Raw genomic sequence first — 18,165 nt, forward strand, 5'->3', positions numbered from 1 at the left:
TTTCCACTTTCTTCCATTCATGAATATCAGTGCTAAGCACGGGGTGTTTGATGTTGAGCAGCAGTCGCTGCCCATCCCCAAGAAGTTCCTAGCCTAGTCCTCTCAGTGTGGTGTTGTGGCAGGGGTGGCTTTTAGGAAGAGGCCAGAACTGAGCTGACTTAAAGAGTGAGTAGGAGTCAGCCTGGAGGGGGGTGGGGTGGGGGGCAAAGGAATGAAAGGGATGGCGTTCCAGGCAGAGGGCACAGCATATGCAAAGACCAAGAGGGAGAGGGTGCTATGAGAGAAGAGACTACGACCAGTGTATGCCACAACAGCAGGTGGTGTGGTGTGACAGGAGCTCAGGTGCTGGGGGAGAGCGTGGTGCTGGGCTGTGGGGAGAGTGTGTTGGCAGAGGTGTATGAGGTTCTGGACCATGCAGGGCCCCTGGGGTTCACAGAGGAAGCTGGGAAGGGGGAGGGGGCATGGTAGTATTCTGGGACAGGAGCTCATAGGGGAAGGGTGGGGATTAGGCTTTGCCTCATGGCCAAACCTGAGCTGAGTCACAGTGGGGTCCTCGTCTCCATAGGGGCCTCTGTCCTAGATGTGACCCCTGAGGACTGCCCCTCTCTGGGGCAAGCTTTGATAAGGGAACCTTGGCTGGGGGTACAGGGAGGATGTGGCTCCTCTGTGGAGCTCAGGCCTCCCTGACCTGATTGGGAACACTCAGCTGTGATGGTTGGAAGGCCTCCAGAGAGGTCCCAAGGTCACTTCTGTTAAGTGAGTTCCCATCCCTGGGGGCCTCCTCTAGGGGGTTCTAAGGTCACTTCTTGTGGTCTGGCATGGACTCCCCTTCGATGGGACCATCCATCCAAGGCTCTTCTCAAGGAAGAGCCTTGAGAATGAGAGGTGACTTCAGCTCATGAGCTGTGAGGCTTATGGAAGTGTCTCAGGGGGTTCCAGGTAGAGGTGACAGCATATGTGAGAAATCACCTACCTGGTACCCTTACCTTTGAGCACTATTTGCTCCTTCTCTAAGAGCCTCAGGTGCTCAGACAGGTAGATGCTCAGGCACCATGCCAGCCCCTCTCAGCCCTGCCTAAATGCACTACACGTACCCAGATGGGTGTCTGAGGAAGCTTCTTGCCCAGCCCAGTGCAGTTCTACCCTCCACATGAGTGCTCTGGGCCTACTTCCTGCTGCCTGGGGCTAAGGTGTCCTTGGTGATTTTACTGGCTGGGACACTGCTTCTGAGGTAGGGCCCCAATGGGTGCTCCTGAGCCAACCAGCTGCTCTCTGGCTGTGATGTGGAAGAGGTCCTGGAGGGGGCCGTGGTTACCTAACCCTAGGGGTCCCCCTCTCAGTCTGAGGCTAAACATGCTCTCTGGATAGAGATGGCCTTAACCCCTGTGCCGTAATGCAGTGGCCTGTTTTCTGGCACCACAGCAGTCCATAAACATGGGCCCAGATCTGCTCCAAGTCAGGCCTCTGCTTGCCCCTCCCTGCCTCCTGGGTGCTGACTGCTCTATCTTACCTTGGAAACCTCTTCTGTGAGGGAACTGGCTTTCTGAAACCCAGGGTGGCCTGGGAGGGTGGCCTCCATATTTCTAGGGTAGCTATCAGTGCTGTGAGGGCAAACCAGGGCTGTGCTCTGAGGCAGAAGCTGTGCGTGGCCATTGGGTCTGTGTGGGTGGTGTTCGTGAAAGTATCTGCAACATCACAACAGGTCATGTGTCATGACACCACGGGGCCCAACCAGCAAGACTGTGTAACTGAGACATTTGTTGTTTGCTCAGAGTTAAGAACCAGGGCCGAGTGTGTTTACTGCTTAGAAGTTGGGTAAGATTAGTCCTCAATCCACTTTGGTTTACGTGCCATATCAGGCATAGCAAATAGGCTTCATCTTCTGTGCCAGACTTGACCATTTGGCAGTGGCTACTCCCAAAGCATAGTGAAAGTGCTGCAATCAATTAGTGATGTCTGATACGCATGTGGAAATGGCCAGTGTTGGCCAGCCCTGTGTGTAAACTGTACTGTTTGCTTACACCTGGATCTTAGGTGAAAACAAGGAACATGCTGGTGTCTCCTCGTGAATTGAAAACACTGACATCCAATGACAGGCTCTTTTACTTGTTTCTAAAATAATCACCTTGGACATTCCAAAGTTTGGATTGGATGCTTCCTGGATTGTCCAGTTGTTTTCTTCCTTCATCTTGTGACTCGTGGGGATAAGGACAGACTGCACCCCCTGCAGTGTGTCATTGGTATGCTAGAGGACACAAGCAGAAAGCCCAGAATGTGCTCTGTCATGCTGAGGTAGTGGAGTCCAGCTGCGTCCTGCTGAGCTAAGCCAGGCTGACCTCTTGTGCATCCCACATGAGCCCAGCCTATCCCTGAGGTGACTGAGCCTTTACAGTGTGCTTTGGGCGATGTTTTAGCTTTTGGTGCTTTGAATTGTTTTATTTCTTTGATGTCTAGTGGTCTTTCTGGTTGGAAGTGGCACGATTAATGGCAAGAAGGGCCCGGATGAGTCAGTGATGCTGTCAGTGACATGGGCTGGCTCAGACAATATTCACAGAGATTCAACAGATCAAATGTCTGGTTTGGCCTGACTTGGAGATGCCTGGCCAGCTGTGGACAGCATTCCCTGGCCAGAGGTCAGCCGCCTCCTCATCCTGGCCCTGGCAGAGTACCCAGCCGGCTACAGCAGTAACTGCAGAGCCCATGAGACTGCTGCCTCTCTCCCTGGGGACCTCCCTGAGGCCCCTTGGGCTCGTGCAAGGGGCATTAGGATGCCCACTGTGACTTCAGCCATCCCCTGGATTAGCCAGGTCTCTGTTTCCTCAGGGCTGGTGGCTGATGGAAATATTCCAAGAGAAGTCAGTGGGAAGAATTGTACCTTGTGGGGCATTTGGCGGGCCCTTAGGGTTATTTGAGGATGTGGATATCATCATTTGTTCATCCATCCATCCATTGACTCAACAAATGCATCATATTAGGCTCTGGGTGGGCACTGGAGACTTAGATGCATAAGATGAGGTGTCTGTCCTTGAGGACTGTGCTTCCAGTCTAGTGACAGAGTAGATGGGGAATTTGTAGAGTGAACAGCAGAGACATGTACACTAATGGGAGTGTCCATGCTAGCTTTGCTGGTCAGGCAAGGGAAAAACTGGTCAGTGTGCTGAGGGGATCAGGATTGGCTTCCAGGAGGAGGAGGTTGTTAGAAATTCCCTGTAGGTGGATGAGATTGGTGAGGAGGAAGGAAGACATGCCAGGCAGAGGAGACACATGGGCAAAGTGATGTGGTGCAGAATAGCACAATGCCTCGGGTACCTGTAAGTGGTATGTCATGGCTGGAGCATAGAGCAGGCAGTGGTAAGGTGGGAATTAAGGGTGGAAGTAAGCCTTGAATCCCAGGCTAAGGAGTTTGAGCTTTATCTTGAAGACTTGGGGGCCATTGATGGTTTTGTTAGCTGGGGAATGGCCAGACACATTTTAAAAAGATCTCTGGATGCTATAATGAGGTGAATTGAGCAGCAAAACTAGAGGGAGGACCAGTTTCAAAGCCTAGAGGAGAAACTGGGGGGAGGGGTGTAGATTCAGGCATTGGTAGGGCCATGGATACTGAGGTTTTGCCGTCCACTTTGAGGGTTGGACACCCCAATTCTTGTGGCCGGGGGAGGTGGCCTGGCTCATGGCTTGTGGGCACCATGTTGCAGGTGGACACACACATCCACGCAGCTGCCTGCATGAACCAGAAGCACTTGCTGCGCTTTATCAAGCACACGTACAAGACAGAGCCTGACAGGACTGTGGCCGAGAAGCGGGGCCGGAAGATCACCCTGCGGCAGGTGTTCGACAGCCTGCACATGGACCCATATGATCTCACTGTCGATTCACTGGATGTCCATGCGGTGAGTGAGGTTCTGCCCTAGTGCCTCAAGCCATCCTGGTTGGGGACTCAACCTGCTGGAAGGAAGCCATGGTTGTACCTGGAGAGAGGCTGACGGTGTAAGCAGCTCTTTCTCTTCTAGCCATAGGAGATATAAGAGGTAGTTTGGCCTCAGGGAATAGCAGGGCCATGCGATCGGAAAAAAGAGTGTGACTTGGAGTCAGACAGGTCCCCCTTCTAATTCTCCTTCTGCCAGTTAGGAGTTGGGTGCCCTTAAGCAGGTCACTTAAGCTTTCATTTCCTTGTTTATGAAATGGTGAATGCCATGTGCCTTGTTGATATTACGAAGTTATTAAAATTCTAAATGATGGTGCAGCTGCTATAGAAGACAGTGTGGAGTTTCCTCAAAAAGTTAAATGCAGAATTACTATTATATTCCAGCAATTCCACTTCTAGGAATATACCCAGAAGAATTGAAAGCAGGGACTAAAACAGATACTTGCACACCAGAGCTTATATAGCAGCACTATTCACAACAACCAGTAGGTGGAAATGACCCAAGTGTCCATCAGTAGATGAATGGATAAACAAGATGTGGTAGATACACACAATGGAATATTCTGCAGTCCTAAAAAGGAATGAAGTACTGATACCTGCTACAACATGGGTGAACCTCGAAAACATGCTAAGTCAGAAAAGCCAGACACAAAAGGACAGTGGGTATATGATTTATTCATATGAGGTATGTGGAATAGGCAAATTCATAGAGAGAGAGGGGTGGTTACCAGGGGCAACCAGGAGGAAGGGGTCATGGGGAGTTATTGTTTAATGGGTATAAAGTTTTAGTTTTACAAGATAGAGTGTTGAACTGCACACTTAAAAAACGGTTAAGATGATAAATTTTGTGTTATATATATTTTACCACAATAAAAAAAATCTTAGTAAAACAAATAAAACACTGAATGAAGTAATGTGGAGAAAGTGCCTGATGAAGTCAAAGCAGTAATAGACACCCTTTATTACTGATTGGTTAGTAGTCTGGTGTTTTCTGCTCACTCAGCCAGTGTTGCTCCTAGCTGTGGTTTCTTGGAGCACAAGATGCCTTGATCCTTCACAGAGGGCCTCAGTACAGGACCCTGGGGCTGACTGAGTGAGGAGACACATCATGGCCCCAGGACTTTCCAAGATTTCATGCAAGAGCTGACATAGAAGATAGCCATCAGCATGGCTGCACATAAGACCCCCTTGTAAAGGCCTGGAGAGAGAAATGTGTATGGTGGCTACAGAACAATGTGGTGATCTGTCTGGTGGTCTCCTCTCTCCAGGGCCGGCAGACATTCCATCGCTTTGACAAGTTCAACTCCAAATACAACCCTGTGGGGGCCAGTGAGCTGCGCGACCTATATTTGAAAACTGAAAACTACCTGGGAGGAGAGTACTTTGCTCGGATGGTCAAGGCGAGTGAGCCCTAGGCCTCTCCAAGCCCTCTTCCGATACCTGACAGCATCTACCTGCAGAGGGTGGGGGCGCTGCATAGCCTCCTGTTTTCCCCTCCCCGAATCCCTATCAGTCCACCATCCAGCTCAGGCAAGGCACAGGCATGCAGGAGCCCTGTGCGGTGGCCCAGGCTGCCAGCTCCCGAGCATGGGCACACTGGTGCTGCAGGTGCTGAATGCACGCCAGAGGAAGGGAGGGTATCCACCAGTGCTCACAGCAGCCAGGCTCACTGCCCTGTCTGCAGTCTGGATTTGGGGCAGCGTAGCTCCATTTGGAGGGGCTTCTGCTGCCTGGCCTGGTTAGACATGTGACTGTGTAGACCACAGCCTTCCCCTCCCCCAGGCAGGAGCCTCTACTGAGGTGGAGGAGTAGTTACATGGCAGCAAGAGGATGTAGATCAGGCCTTCCCAGCCTGGGAGCAGGTGGTGAGGGAGCTGCAGGATCCGGCAGCTGGGGTGCTCTTGGGCTGACCTGAGCTCTTCTTGGTGCTAGGAGGTGGCCAGGGAGCTGGAGGAGAGCAAGTACCAGTACTCAGAGCCACGGCTGTCCATCTATGGCCGCAATCCCAAGGAGTGGCCCAAACTGGCCCGCTGGTTCATCCAGCACAAGGTCTACTCACCCAACATGCGCTGGATCATCCAGGTGCCCCGGATCTAGTAAGTGAGGTGGTCTGCTGTCTGCCCATGCCCTCTGGGGACACAGCCTATCCCTCATGGGCTGCTGAGTCTGTACTATTGCTGGTGGGGCCGGTTCTGGTGCCAGCTTGGGCCTCTCCTCCCTAGGGATTTTCCCATAGTGCGGGGGTGGTTGGCAAAGTTGTCCTTGTGACACTTAAACTCATTCTTTGAAGAACAAGCCCATGCAAAACCTAGCAGGAACTACTACCCATCTTCTCAATGGGGTTTGGGGGAGGATTATCCTTTTGCGTGAGCCCCTGGGTATGAGTAACTTGATGGTGGCATTGCTGGCACTGGATTTCCATGGCTAGGACTCAGATGACCACTGTCCTCTTCCATCTGGCCAATGTGGGGCTCATGGTCCCTGCGTGGGCCAGGATATATGGTTTAAGGGAACTCAACTCAGTGGAGGAGAAATTTGAGAACCAAGAAATTTGAGAACTCATCTCTCAGACCTTTGGTCAGCCTGAGTCCCAGCACCCCACTCCAGCATGGCCTCTAGCTTGGAAAAGCTCTCTGATGGGCATGGGTGGGCGTTGACCAATGCCTAGCATTGCAGAACTTGCTGGGAGTTGGAGAGGAGGGGAAGGACCTGTGTTCAAGCCACATCTCTGACTCTACTCCGGGTGTTTAGATGGAAACACAAGTGGCCTGAGGAAGCGATGGGGTTGCTCTCCCACAGACCAACAGGGCTGGTAGGTTCACTTTAATCAGCAAGTCTCTGCTTCCCCCCAGTGACATATTTAGGTCAAAGAATCTGCTGCCAAGCTTTGGGAAGATGCTGGAGAATATCTTCCTGCCCCTTTTTGAGGCCACAATCAACCCCCAGGATCACCGAGAGCTTCATCTTTTCCTCAAATATGTAAGTGTGGGTGGTGCTTCAGGTGATGTGCCCAGTGGTAAAGGGAAGAGAAAATTCCAAGTGGGTTGGGTCAGGCTTCCCTTCTCAGATCCTGTCACTCTGTGCCCCAGGCAGGGGTGGCCGATCCCAAGAAACTGAATTTCCAAAATAATGAGTTTGCTCCAGGTAGCGGAAGTCCCCTTCTCCTCAGGGGCAGCCCTGGGATGTGGATAGGGTGCCAGGAAGACAGCAGTGGGGAAAGACTGAAGAGTCGGTTCCTGGCTGAGTGGTTCTGGAAAGACTGGATTCTGTCCCCAGAAGTGCCCAGCAGCACCCCCAGGTCTTTAGAAATGCAGACAATCAGTGCTCTTGCTTTTACCTCATAACAATGGTCCTCATGTCTTGTCTGGTTGAGTACACAGCCCGACAACATGCATTTATCTGGCTAGTTATGGGAGAGGGGAAGAAGGGATAGAGGAGAAGTTAACCAGAAAGGGTATAAGTGGGGCAGGACCTGATCCCTCCCTCTGGGTTCCCAGAATGGAGATGGCTGTAGACAGTGAGAAGCAAGTTCAGTACCCCATGGAGGTTCTGGGGGTCTGACAGGGAGGGAGGCAGGGAAGGTTCTGGAGAGCTGGGGGCATGGGAAGGGGTGATGGAGTCTCTGTGTATGTGTGTAGGGGGCTGCTAGGAAATGTTTGGGCAGGCTGAAGGACGTCATTGAATTTATGTTTTAGACAAACACCATGCTGACTGTTGTATGGAGAAAGGCCGGGAACAGACGGTAGCTAAAGGTGGGGGGAAAGGGGCAAGATGAGAGCCAGGGGGCCTGCTCCAGCAGTAGAGACAGATGCCGGGGACTTGCACCAGCAGAACAGCTCACAGTTATTGAGTGTTTGCTGCCTGCCCAGTGATCCACGCCATGACATGGTTTTGCTTCAGCTTCATGATTACCTGACTCCATGTCATTTTGTTGGTGTTCATGCTGGGCAGAATTATTACATGCTTGCTGTATGAAGCACTGTTAATGCTTCCACGGACTGTCTCATTTAATTCAGCCCGGTGAAGCTACTTGCTCCAATCTACATATGAGGAAATCACATGAGGCTCAAAAGTGGTAGAACTGGAATTCATATCCAGGTGTCTGATTCCCCAGCAGGTGTTATTACCCTCATGCTGTAGTGCCTCCCAAGTAGGAAAAGTGAGGCATATGCAGATGGCAGGCCAGGGCTTCTGGGCATGCAGTGGGCATGGTTGCAGCATCGACAGGACCTGGGCAAAGCCTGAAGGTGAGCCCGAGGGAAGAATCTACGGTGCCTCCCCAGTGCCCGGCTTTGTGGGAGAGTGGACCCTGTGCCTTCAGAGGTCACTAGAAGTGGGGGAAAAGCACGCTTGGGGAGGAGGAGAAGTTGGGGATTGGACATATTTTGTGCTTGAGGCCCTCCATCTGTTGAATACAAAGTTGAGAAGAGGGACTGTTGTTACCTCCATGTCAGGCCCTGGAGAGTTCAGGTAAGGCACAGGGCTAGTGAGTACAGAGCAGGGCTCAAGGGCCTCCCTGGCCCCCAGACCCATCCAGACCATGCTGGGAGCTGTGGTGGCAGCCATGTCATTGCTTTTGACACGTGTTTCTATGACAGGGAAGATTCCGCAAAGACCCTCATGGTCCCTTGCTCCTCTGGGCACCTACTGCCCATATAGGAATGGCAGAGGCTGGCAGACCTGGCCAGGACTCCCCAGTTTGGGTCAGTTGTGGAGCAAGGTGGAGTCATTCAGAGGCTCCTTCCAAAGTGCTGTTGCGGCTGAGCAAAAGTGGGGGAGATGCGTTAGCAGAACTGCTCCTTTGTGCTGGCCGAGAGGCTGTATCTTCTGTAGGTACATGTTTGGTTAGGGGCTGGGAGCAGGTGACCAGGCAGCCGGTGACCAGGGTGGTGCCCCCAGGGGCAAAATTTGGGTCTCAGCTGAGGTGCAGCTACTGTGGAAAGACAGGAAGCTCAGAGGGAAGTTCCCAGGGAGGAGTTGGGGGACAGAGCACCTCCCTCCTGGGAACCACAGCTCACCCTCCAAGGGGCCCTCCTGGATGGGGCCCACCTTGACCTGTTTGTGAGGCACTGAGACTGGTTTCCTGTGGCCTCACCTGGTACATCCCAGGGGCATCCTCCACTCACAGCCCCAGAGACCAGACCCAGAGTCCATTTAGGTTCAGAGACTGGTTGTCTTGCGTGGGCAAGCTCCCTAAGCGTTTGGGGTCTGGTTTGTTCATAGTCAAGCCTTCCCTCACAGGGTGGATCTGAGTGTTATATTAGCTGATGTGTGGTAAGTGCATAGGGCCTGCTGTATAGTTGGCCTGTCCCATTCCCCCTCACAGCTGTTGTCACTGCTGCTGATGGCAATTTCTGCTAGCTACCCTGCAGTGTTGGCCTTCTCCTTGGCACAGCAGAGGGATGGGTGGTGGGTGTGGCTGGTCCAGTCTGAGTTTCCCCTCTTACCATCACCACTACCACACTAGGGCTTCGCACTCTCCAGTCTGGCCTTCTGGCTACTTTTAGAAGCCACAGAGGGACAGGTTATGGCATCGTCCCCACTTCCGATCCCTGGGAGGAATGTGGCCTCAGTTAGGCTATGGGGTCCCCAGCTGACGGATGAACCTGGGAGGCTTGGCCCCCAAGGCCTTTGGCAGCTCATCTGCCTCAGCTTGATGCAGGACCCCTCCTCCTGCCCAGGTGACAGGGTTTGACAGCGTGGATGATGAATCCAAGCACAGCGACCACATGTTCTCAGACAAGAGCCCCAACCCAGACATCTGGACCAGTGAGCAGAACCCGCCCTACAGCTACTACCTGTACTACATGTATGCCAACATCATGGTGCTCAACAACCTCCGCAGGTGGGTGAGCCCAGCCCCTGCACACACGTCTGTGTGCCCTCACACCTCACACCCGGGGTCATGCCCAGCACACAACCCAGGTCACAGTATTCACAGAGCCGTGCACACATGCAGGCATGCTGCTATGCCGCAGACATGATCGTACAACACAGCCAGACTTTATGCCCGTACACACACGTGTGCATACATATACCCACCAAGAGCTATGCGTGTATCTGTTCATCCCTGATATGATACAGACATGGGACATGCCAACACACACGCATGTTCTTTCCACTGCACCAATAGTGTGCACACATGCATCTATCCATGCAACCAATTATTGTATGTGACAGGCACTGTCCCAGGCACTAGACATCTAACAGAGAACAAAGTAGACTAAATCCACGCCTTCGTGGAGCTCACATCACTATCCTATCTGCACAGGCTCCCACCAGTGCTCACACACCCAGGGCACGTAAGGCGGGAGTTGGGTGCCCAGAGCAGCAGACACTGAGCTGTTCATCCCCACCCCCTTGCAAGTCTAGCCTCCCTCCTGCCCCTGCTGGGCCATGGGGCCTCTCTAGCTCAGCCTAAGCCAGTGCAGCCTGTGGAGGTTTCGGATGGACCATGATTGAGAGGAGATGGCCTGGTGTTGGGGTGGGGCAGTCCAGGCTGAGCTGCTGGAGGGAGGGGCTTAAGTTCTAGCTCTAGCTGACCTGCCCAGGGGTTTTGAATGCCTGACTCCGCCCTCTGGGTTTGCCCATTTTTATGACAAAGTGGTTGGACTCCATGGTTTCACATGGCCTTTGCTGCCCTGAAGGTCTGTGAATCTAGGCTATAAGACCTGGTAAAGAGGGGAAGGTCAGTAGTGGACGGGGACACAGCAAGTTCTCTTTCTACCACTAGGTCCCCTTTCTGTTCCCCAGAGATGGCATCTTTTGGTTCTGAAGATCACTGGACCTGGCTCTCTGTATTTTGGAGGGTGGGGTGGTAGTTTCCAGAGTGCCCTGTGTCAGCTGTGTTGACTCTCCCACGGGTGACTGTCTTCCCTGGAGTAGGTCCTGAGCTAGGAGTACATGCCCCAGGCCTGTGCGGCCCTACGTACAGTGGACCAGGGGTCCTTACTGACTAAGAGCCTCACTTCTGCAGGGAACGAGGCCTGAGCACTTTCTTGTTCCGGCCTCACTGTGGAGAGTCTGGCTCCATCACCCACCTGGTGTCTGCGTTCCTGACTGCTGACAACATTTCCCATGGGCTACTCCTCAAGAAGGTAACCAGACCACTCACGGAAACCTGCCCTGCAATGATGGTCCTGCCATGGGCTCCCCTGGGGAGGAGTAGGATCGCTTGGGCTCCTGTCTGCCCTCTGGGAGGCTCTGGCCAGTGACGTTAAAAGGCTGGCACCTTTTTCTGGGTTGGGCTGTCTGTAGTCATCTTGGTTTCATATTTATCATATTTAATTATGAAAAGAATATAATCAAACATATTGCAATTTGGATCTTCCAAAAGATGGAGAAATGGAAAAAACAAACATTATTGCAATTACTTTAAAAGAAATAGCCATTATTAGCTTTTTGGGATTTCTAATTCTCATCTTTTTTCTTTTTTTACCAGAGCAGATTTCGAATGTGCTCATTATGAGCACAGATTTTGTTTTGTTTTGGTTCTACTTTGTCCTTTAACTTTATATAACAAGCATTTTTCTGTGCTGCAACATTTATGCTCCTCATCCTAAAGGCTGTTGGAAGGATGGCCCACCACTTGGATGGTCTATAATTGATTCAGCTAGTCTCTGATTATTCGACAGAGTCTATCAAATTTTTGCTTGTGTAAATAATACAACCACGAACTCTGCCCATTTGGTCTTCTCCATATTTTGGATCACTTCCATAAGAAAGATGTTTGCTCAAGCTCCTCTGGTGCCTCTTGTGTCCTGGGGAGGTCTAATTGTGTGTCACAATTCCGTGGGCGGAGGGTGTTACATCAGAAAACCACTCTAGCCCAGTCAGGTCTGCCCCTTCCCATCTCCGAGGAGCCAGAGTGTTTACAGACTCATCCTGGGTGTTTGTGGTCAAAGCAACATAACAAAAGCCCAGCATCTCCTGGGCTGACCCACTGGGGGCAGTACCTGGGGGAGGGGAGCAGAGTATGTAGCCTGGGGTCAGTTTGGAGCCTTGCAGCTGCCTTCTTGCCCTGAGCTGTGCCTTGTCTGGAGCCAAGAAGGCGAGCTCCCAACAGTAGGTGGAGGGCAGCCCAGGAGGAGAGGGGCATGTGATGTATCAGATGAACATAGAGGTGGGGAAGGGGAGGTGGGGATCTGGGTCTGTTGGCTTCAGGGAGTTCTGTTACACAGACCCTAGCCGGACCTGGTTTCCACTGATGAATGCTCCTTCCCTCCCTTCTCTGGCGCTTGTCACCTGAGTTTGGTGGTTCTTTTGCAGAGTCCGGTGTTGCAGTATCTCTACTACCTTGCTCAGATCCCCATTGCCATGTCTCCTCTTAGCAACAACAGTCTGTTCCTTGAATATTCCAAAAACCCTCTGAGGGAATTCCTGCACAAGGGACTCCATGTTTCTCTCTCCACTGACGACCCCATGCAGTTCCACTATACAAAGGTGAGGATGTTAGGTGCCCCAGCCAGCCCTGGTCTGCCCTCCCAACTGCACACACTGGAGCACACACTCAGTTCTGCTTTTGGGGTGGGGTTGGTGCCCAGTGAAGGCAAGAGATAAGCTCCTGGGGAGCAAAAAGTGTTTCTTCCAGGAGCCCTGTCTTTGGAGTCCTTGAACCCATGAAGGCACAATTTTATTTTTTTGCCTTCTCCATTTTCCCTTTCTTTGGCATTTACTATCTCCATGATGTTGGTAAAGTTACTTGATCTCTATCTTATTCCTCTTCATCTGTAAAATAGGAATGAAATTGTCTCTATGTCTACCTCTGCTTTATTGTGAGGATCCATTAAGATAATGAACCAGAGTCTAACAGAGTATCTGAATATAGCATGTATTCAAAATGTTAGTTAACATTTTAATACTATTATTATTATTATTATTATTAATTATTATTATTCTACTCTGGATCTGTAGGGCCAGGAAAGAGGAAGGGAAAGGCAATATCATGCATGGGGACCAGCCATTGATTAGTAAAAACAGAAGTGCCCGAGTCGTCTAGGACAGGCTCTCCAAGCTTTTGGTCTCAGGACCCCTTTATAAGCTTTAAGAATTAAAGGCCCTCGGAAAGCTGTTGATTACATAAGCTATATCTAGTGATATTTAAGTGTGTTAGAAACTAATTTGAAATTGAAAAATATTAATTCATTTAAAACTAACATTAACAAGGTTGTGTGTGTCTGGGGGTGGCTCAGTTGGTTAAGCATCTAACTCTTGATTTCAGCTCAGACCATGGTCTCACCATTCGTGGGATTGAGCCCTGCATTGGGCTCTGCACAGACAGTGTGGAGCCTGCTTGGGATTCTCTCTCTCTCTCTCTCTCTCTCTCTCTCTCTGCCCCTCCCCTGCTCATTCTCCATCTCCCAAAATAAATACATAAACTTAAAAAGTAACATTAACAAACCTACCAAATGTTAACATAAATAGCAATTTTTATGGAAACTAGTCATATTGTCCAAAAGCAATCGGTTGTGATGCCTTGTTTTTTATCAAAGTATATGAAGAAAAAAAAAAAAAAAAAAAAAAAAAAGTATATGAAGAAAATCTTGCCTCACAAAGGTACATAGTTGGAAGAGGGATGACCTTTCAAAAGGCCTTCCGGACCTTGGATCACATTTTGAGAACTGCTGCTCTAGGTTACAGAGGCAGTGGGGGTGTCCGAGCAGTAATGGGAGAGCTTATGATCGATGGTAGACATTTCACATCCTAGGAGGTAAGGCAGAAAGCACAGCTCAAACCCAAATCCTTTAGGGATTACTGTCTCACTACTTGGTAATTTCTCATTCTTATTTAACGTTCCAGCTTTGCTCTTAATACTTTATTCAGATTCACTTTTATTTTGGGGCAATCTTAAGAAAGTGATGTTAAATAAAAAGAAAAGCTACAGAGCAAGTACTAAACATGTACACGCCCAGGGTGATTGTCGCAGTGGAACAGAGGCTGGCATCCGCATGACTTCACAGGGCTTCAAACATGTGCTGGCCAACAAATCAACGTGTAGGGGTTCTTTGACATATCTCTTTGGGAACCTGAGAATTCACCAAAGATGATCTTACGAGTTCATAATTTAAGGGGGTGGGAATGTTGTTTGGTTTTCCAGGTGACAGACATTAAAGAAAAATTAGATCTGCAATGTCTGTCTGATGTTTCTAGCTTTGGGAATATGTGAAGGATTGAAATGGATATCCTACCATCTCATATATTTGCTTTTTGGGGGGGCGGATCTAGGAAGCACTTATGGAAGAATATGCAATTGCCGCTCAAGTGTGGAAGCTGAGCACGTGTGACCTGTGTGAAATCGCCAGGAACAGCGTGCTGCAGAGTGGCCTCTCCCATCAGGTATGGTGTGTGATGGCACTGCCTTCTGTCCCTCTTGTCCCTTCAACACACATACAATGGGTGCCTGCTGCATGTTAGGCACTTTCTAGGCTCTGAGATCCGTGAGGATGACAAGCAGGGTGAATGCTGAAACTCTCTAGGGGAGACCCCTGAATTTTCAAGGCTGCTCTTTCACCCTTTCACACCTCAAACATGACCTCCTCCGAGAGACCCTCCCTGATCACCATTCTACCACAGCCACACACTTGCCATCATTCTCCAGCCCTTTAATCTGTTTTTCTTCATAACATTTATTACTACTGACATTGTAATATGTAGTTATGTGTTTTCCCGTCTTTCCTTCCAGAATGTAAGTTCCATTAGATGGTTTTGTTCAGCATTATACCCCTAGGGCATAGAATAGTCCCTGGCACATAGTAGGCACTCGGTATTTTTTCGATAGTGAATAGTACCTACACTGAGTAAAACATTGTAGGGATGGGACCTGGACATCGGTAATTTTTTTTATAGTTCCCTAGGTGATTCTGATGTGGAGCCAGGGTTGAGAACCATTTCTCTACGTGGTGTCTTAGGCTCCTGGGTACCTCCTTGGGGTGGTGTCACTGGTACAGTAAGAAGCCGCGTCGGTGCTGCTCTTATTGGATGCTGATGCAGAGAAGAGCTAAACGTTCATGATTCTATTGTGCAGACCCGCTTCCTAAGACTGTCCCTGTCAGCTCTCAGGAGGGACTGAGAGTCTTCTTGCCTTCATCTTGCCTTCTTCATTGCCAGCAGCTCCTGGAGGTCTTATCTTTTTCTTGTGGTTAAGGAAAGCATAGTCAGAAATGAAGGGAATGAGTGTGGGCATCAGGGTGACATGCTCGAGCACATGGGCCAGCAGGAATTTTTAAGAACCCTGTGGGGAACGATGTCCTGGTGAAGGACCAGCTTCAGGGGACTGGTTTGATTTGGCGTGGCTAATGTCAAAGCTGCCGTGGGGATATAGAAAATAAACCTAAGGTATATGGTTTCATTTGTACTTCTCTGGTTCCACAGGAGAAGCAAAAGTTTCTGGGACAAAATTATTATAAAGAAGGACCTGAAGGAAATGATATCCGAAAGACAAATGTTGCTCAGATTCGGATGGCGTTCCGATACGAGACCTTATGCAATGAGCTCAGCTTCCTGTCTGATGCCATGAAATCAGAAGAGATCACAGCTCTGACCAAATAGGTCCAGCAGTGGACAATGCATTTTAACTTTCTGGTTTAATTTCAAGTTTGCTGCGATTAACAGTGGTCAAGATACCAAACTAGGACCGTCCTCCATGTAGAGGATGCCTCTGACTAGTGATTTCGGTTGTACTGTTCACTTTAAGATCTAACATGCCCACTTCTGTTAGTATTTCTGAGTAGTAGATGGTGACTCCTCCTTGGGGATCTGGGAGCTGGACACTTGTCTGTACTCATTCCTAATTTTCCAAATATGTCTCTTGAAACAGCTAGTGCTTGCATTGTTGGGGCCAGGATCTTGCAAGGTCCAGTGCCTACTGACATGAGGTCTGTGTGGTTTTCTGCCAAAATCCTCTATAGACCCTGCAGGCTAGTTGGTAGTTGTTCATTTCAGCCTCTGGCTGGCTGCCTTAAACAAAATCAATTTCAAAGCTCCCTTTCATAAAGGAACTACTTTGAGAGAATTAAAATAGAAAATTTCCTTCTTGACAATTTGCATTTTTTATGAATTTCTTAAAATGTTTTACTTAGCCCTCCTATTTAGGAAGCCACATACGCACATTGAACCAATTGCTTCTGTTCTGTGTCTTGGTTTTCTCATCTGAAAAGTACGGGTTTGGACTAGATGAGTAGTTCTCAAATGTTCTGTGAATGCCCCCCATCCTGCCTGGACCACTTCAGGAGGAGGGGGAGGGCAGGGGGAGTGAGGTTCTGGATGCCACTTTCTTCAAAGCAACTCTTTCATCACTTTTACACTGGGGCTTCTACATATTTTCATTTGAACTACGGACTTTGGAAAACATAGGATTAGATGATCCCTGTTCCTTTTGGTTCTAATATTTTGACTATAGCCCAATTACCATTTTACTTATGAAAAGTTAGGGCCAGAGAGGTGAAATTTGCTTAAGGTCACACAGCTAATAAGTAATAGGACCAGAACTACTTTCCCTACTCCTCCTAATCCAGTCCTTTTCCCCACTGTTTCATTAGGCCTCACAGATGTTAAATTTTACCAGTGTAACCTGTGCATTTTTTTAAGGTGAAATTTCTCCCTTACCTAACATGCAGACTTCTTTAGAAGATATAAGTGGTCCCAGGGGCCAGGTAGAAATTATTTTTAAGACCAAACTGAATTTAAGCTTTACCAATGTACTCTTCATCTGTGTTACTAGTGCCTGGTACATAGTAGGTGCTCAATAAATGTACATTGAATAACTGAATGAATTTCTCTTTTGGCAATTTTTTTAAGGATATGTGCTCCAAGTATGCAACAAGCTGCTCAAGGACCTTTCTATTTCTGTGGGCAAATGCAGATTATGACAAGCCTTTCTAAATTATTATAGACTTAGAAGAACTCTATTTTTGCCTGTGAAGATGCTTATTTGACTTTAGACGGTCTTGTCCTGTGACTTTATAATGCTTATCCCCTCTACCGATTAACTCAGCATATGGAACAATAAATGTAGTCTTTTTATTAGGCAGACATGTATGCTATCTTCCAGCTAATGATGAAACTAACTGAAAACCCAGTATTTATCTTACACATTCATTATTTTTGAAAAGGCCCCATTTGTATACATTTGTCCTAACTCAGCAATTATTGTACAGTTTTTAATTGTCATTTTATCTGTACCAAGTATTTGTTTTTAATTATTAAATAAATGTCTCAATAATTTAAAACTATTTCAGGTTAATACTATTTAAAGCAAAACAAATGAAGAAACAAAAAGCAGAATCAGACCTATAAATAGAGAACTGATGGTTGCCAGAGGGAATGGGGTGGGAGCATGGGTAACACAGGAAGGGGAGTGGTAGACACAAGCTTCCAGTTATGGAATAAGTCACAGGAATAAAATGCACAGCATCGGAAATAAGTCAATGATATCATAATAGCACTGTACGGTAACAGATGGTAGCTACACGTGTGGTGAGCATAGCATAATATACAGAGAAGTTGAATCACGATGTTGTACACCCAAAACTAATGTAGCCTTGTGTGTCAACTATACTGAAATAAAAACAATTTTTAAAAAAGACTGGGCATCATGAAAAGTTATAAGTAACAACTACCAATTTATCTTTTACTAAGACTCAGACATAGATGACGTTTACAATGAATACTCAAAAATTTTAAACTGAAGCTCACTAGACCCAGAAGGTGGACCTTTGCTATCTTTTTTCTCTAATTTCTGGCCTGTTACAGTTCCTGAGTAAAACCACACGTGTTCCCTTTCCCTGGATATTACTTTAATCTGTTCAGCCACCATGTATTCGATTTTACCTGTCCTGCAAACTTTTCAGACACCTTTTTCGGTAGCGCTTTGCTCTTTTATCTCATCACTGTACCTAATTGGCTTTGGCCTTTTGCAGGGGTGTGGGGTGGGTGGGGGATGAATCCCTACTTTCTTTTGTGTTCACAGGTGGAATCAAAGGCTATTGTATACTAGCCCATGTTTGTAAAAGAACAAATTTCGAAGCAGGTTATCCCTTGCTATAAAAGCCTCAAGTTCATGTATGTGTCACTCCAAACTGCATTGTTGAGATGATCAATAACATTGCTCTTTGCCACATGAAAACCAATCACAGCTCCTGGGTTGGTATGTACCAAGGTGAGTCCTGGGCCTTTACTTCCTTTTATCTTGAATTAAAGCAGAGTTGAAAGCACATCTCTCTGGCTTTCTCTTTACTTGTTTC

General features: G+C 48.6%; 1 protein-coding gene across 8 annotated transcripts in view; it reads left to right on the forward strand.

Moving 5' to 3' along the window:
- Positions 1–18,133, forward strand: part of AMPD3 (adenosine monophosphate deaminase 3) — a 48,362-nt gene extending 30,229 nt beyond the window's left edge. For all 8 annotated transcript variants that reach the window (XM_058688227.1, XM_058688231.1, XM_058688228.1 and 5 more), the window contains 9 exons: positions 3,696–3,890; positions 5,194–5,325; positions 5,858–6,021; positions 6,778–6,904; positions 9,607–9,770; positions 10,902–11,022; positions 12,194–12,367; positions 14,150–14,260; positions 15,296–18,133. In XM_058688227.1, the coding sequence (XP_058544210.1) occupies positions 3,696–3,890; positions 5,194–5,325; positions 5,858–6,021; positions 6,778–6,904; positions 9,607–9,770; positions 10,902–11,022; positions 12,194–12,367; positions 14,150–14,260; positions 15,296–15,472 (1,365 nt within the window). In that variant the 3' untranslated portion in view covers positions 15,473–18,133. The remainder of the gene's footprint in view (positions 1–3,695; positions 3,891–5,193; positions 5,326–5,857; positions 6,022–6,777; positions 6,905–9,606; positions 9,771–10,901; positions 11,023–12,193; positions 12,368–14,149; positions 14,261–15,295) is intronic.
- The last annotated feature ends 32 nt before the right edge of the window (positions 18,134–18,165 follow it).

Source organism: Neofelis nebulosa, chromosome 10 (assembly GCF_028018385.1).
Source record: "Neofelis nebulosa isolate mNeoNeb1 chromosome 10, mNeoNeb1.pri, whole genome shotgun sequence".
Classification (NCBI taxonomy): Eukaryota; Metazoa; Chordata; class Mammalia; order Carnivora; family Felidae; genus Neofelis; species Neofelis nebulosa.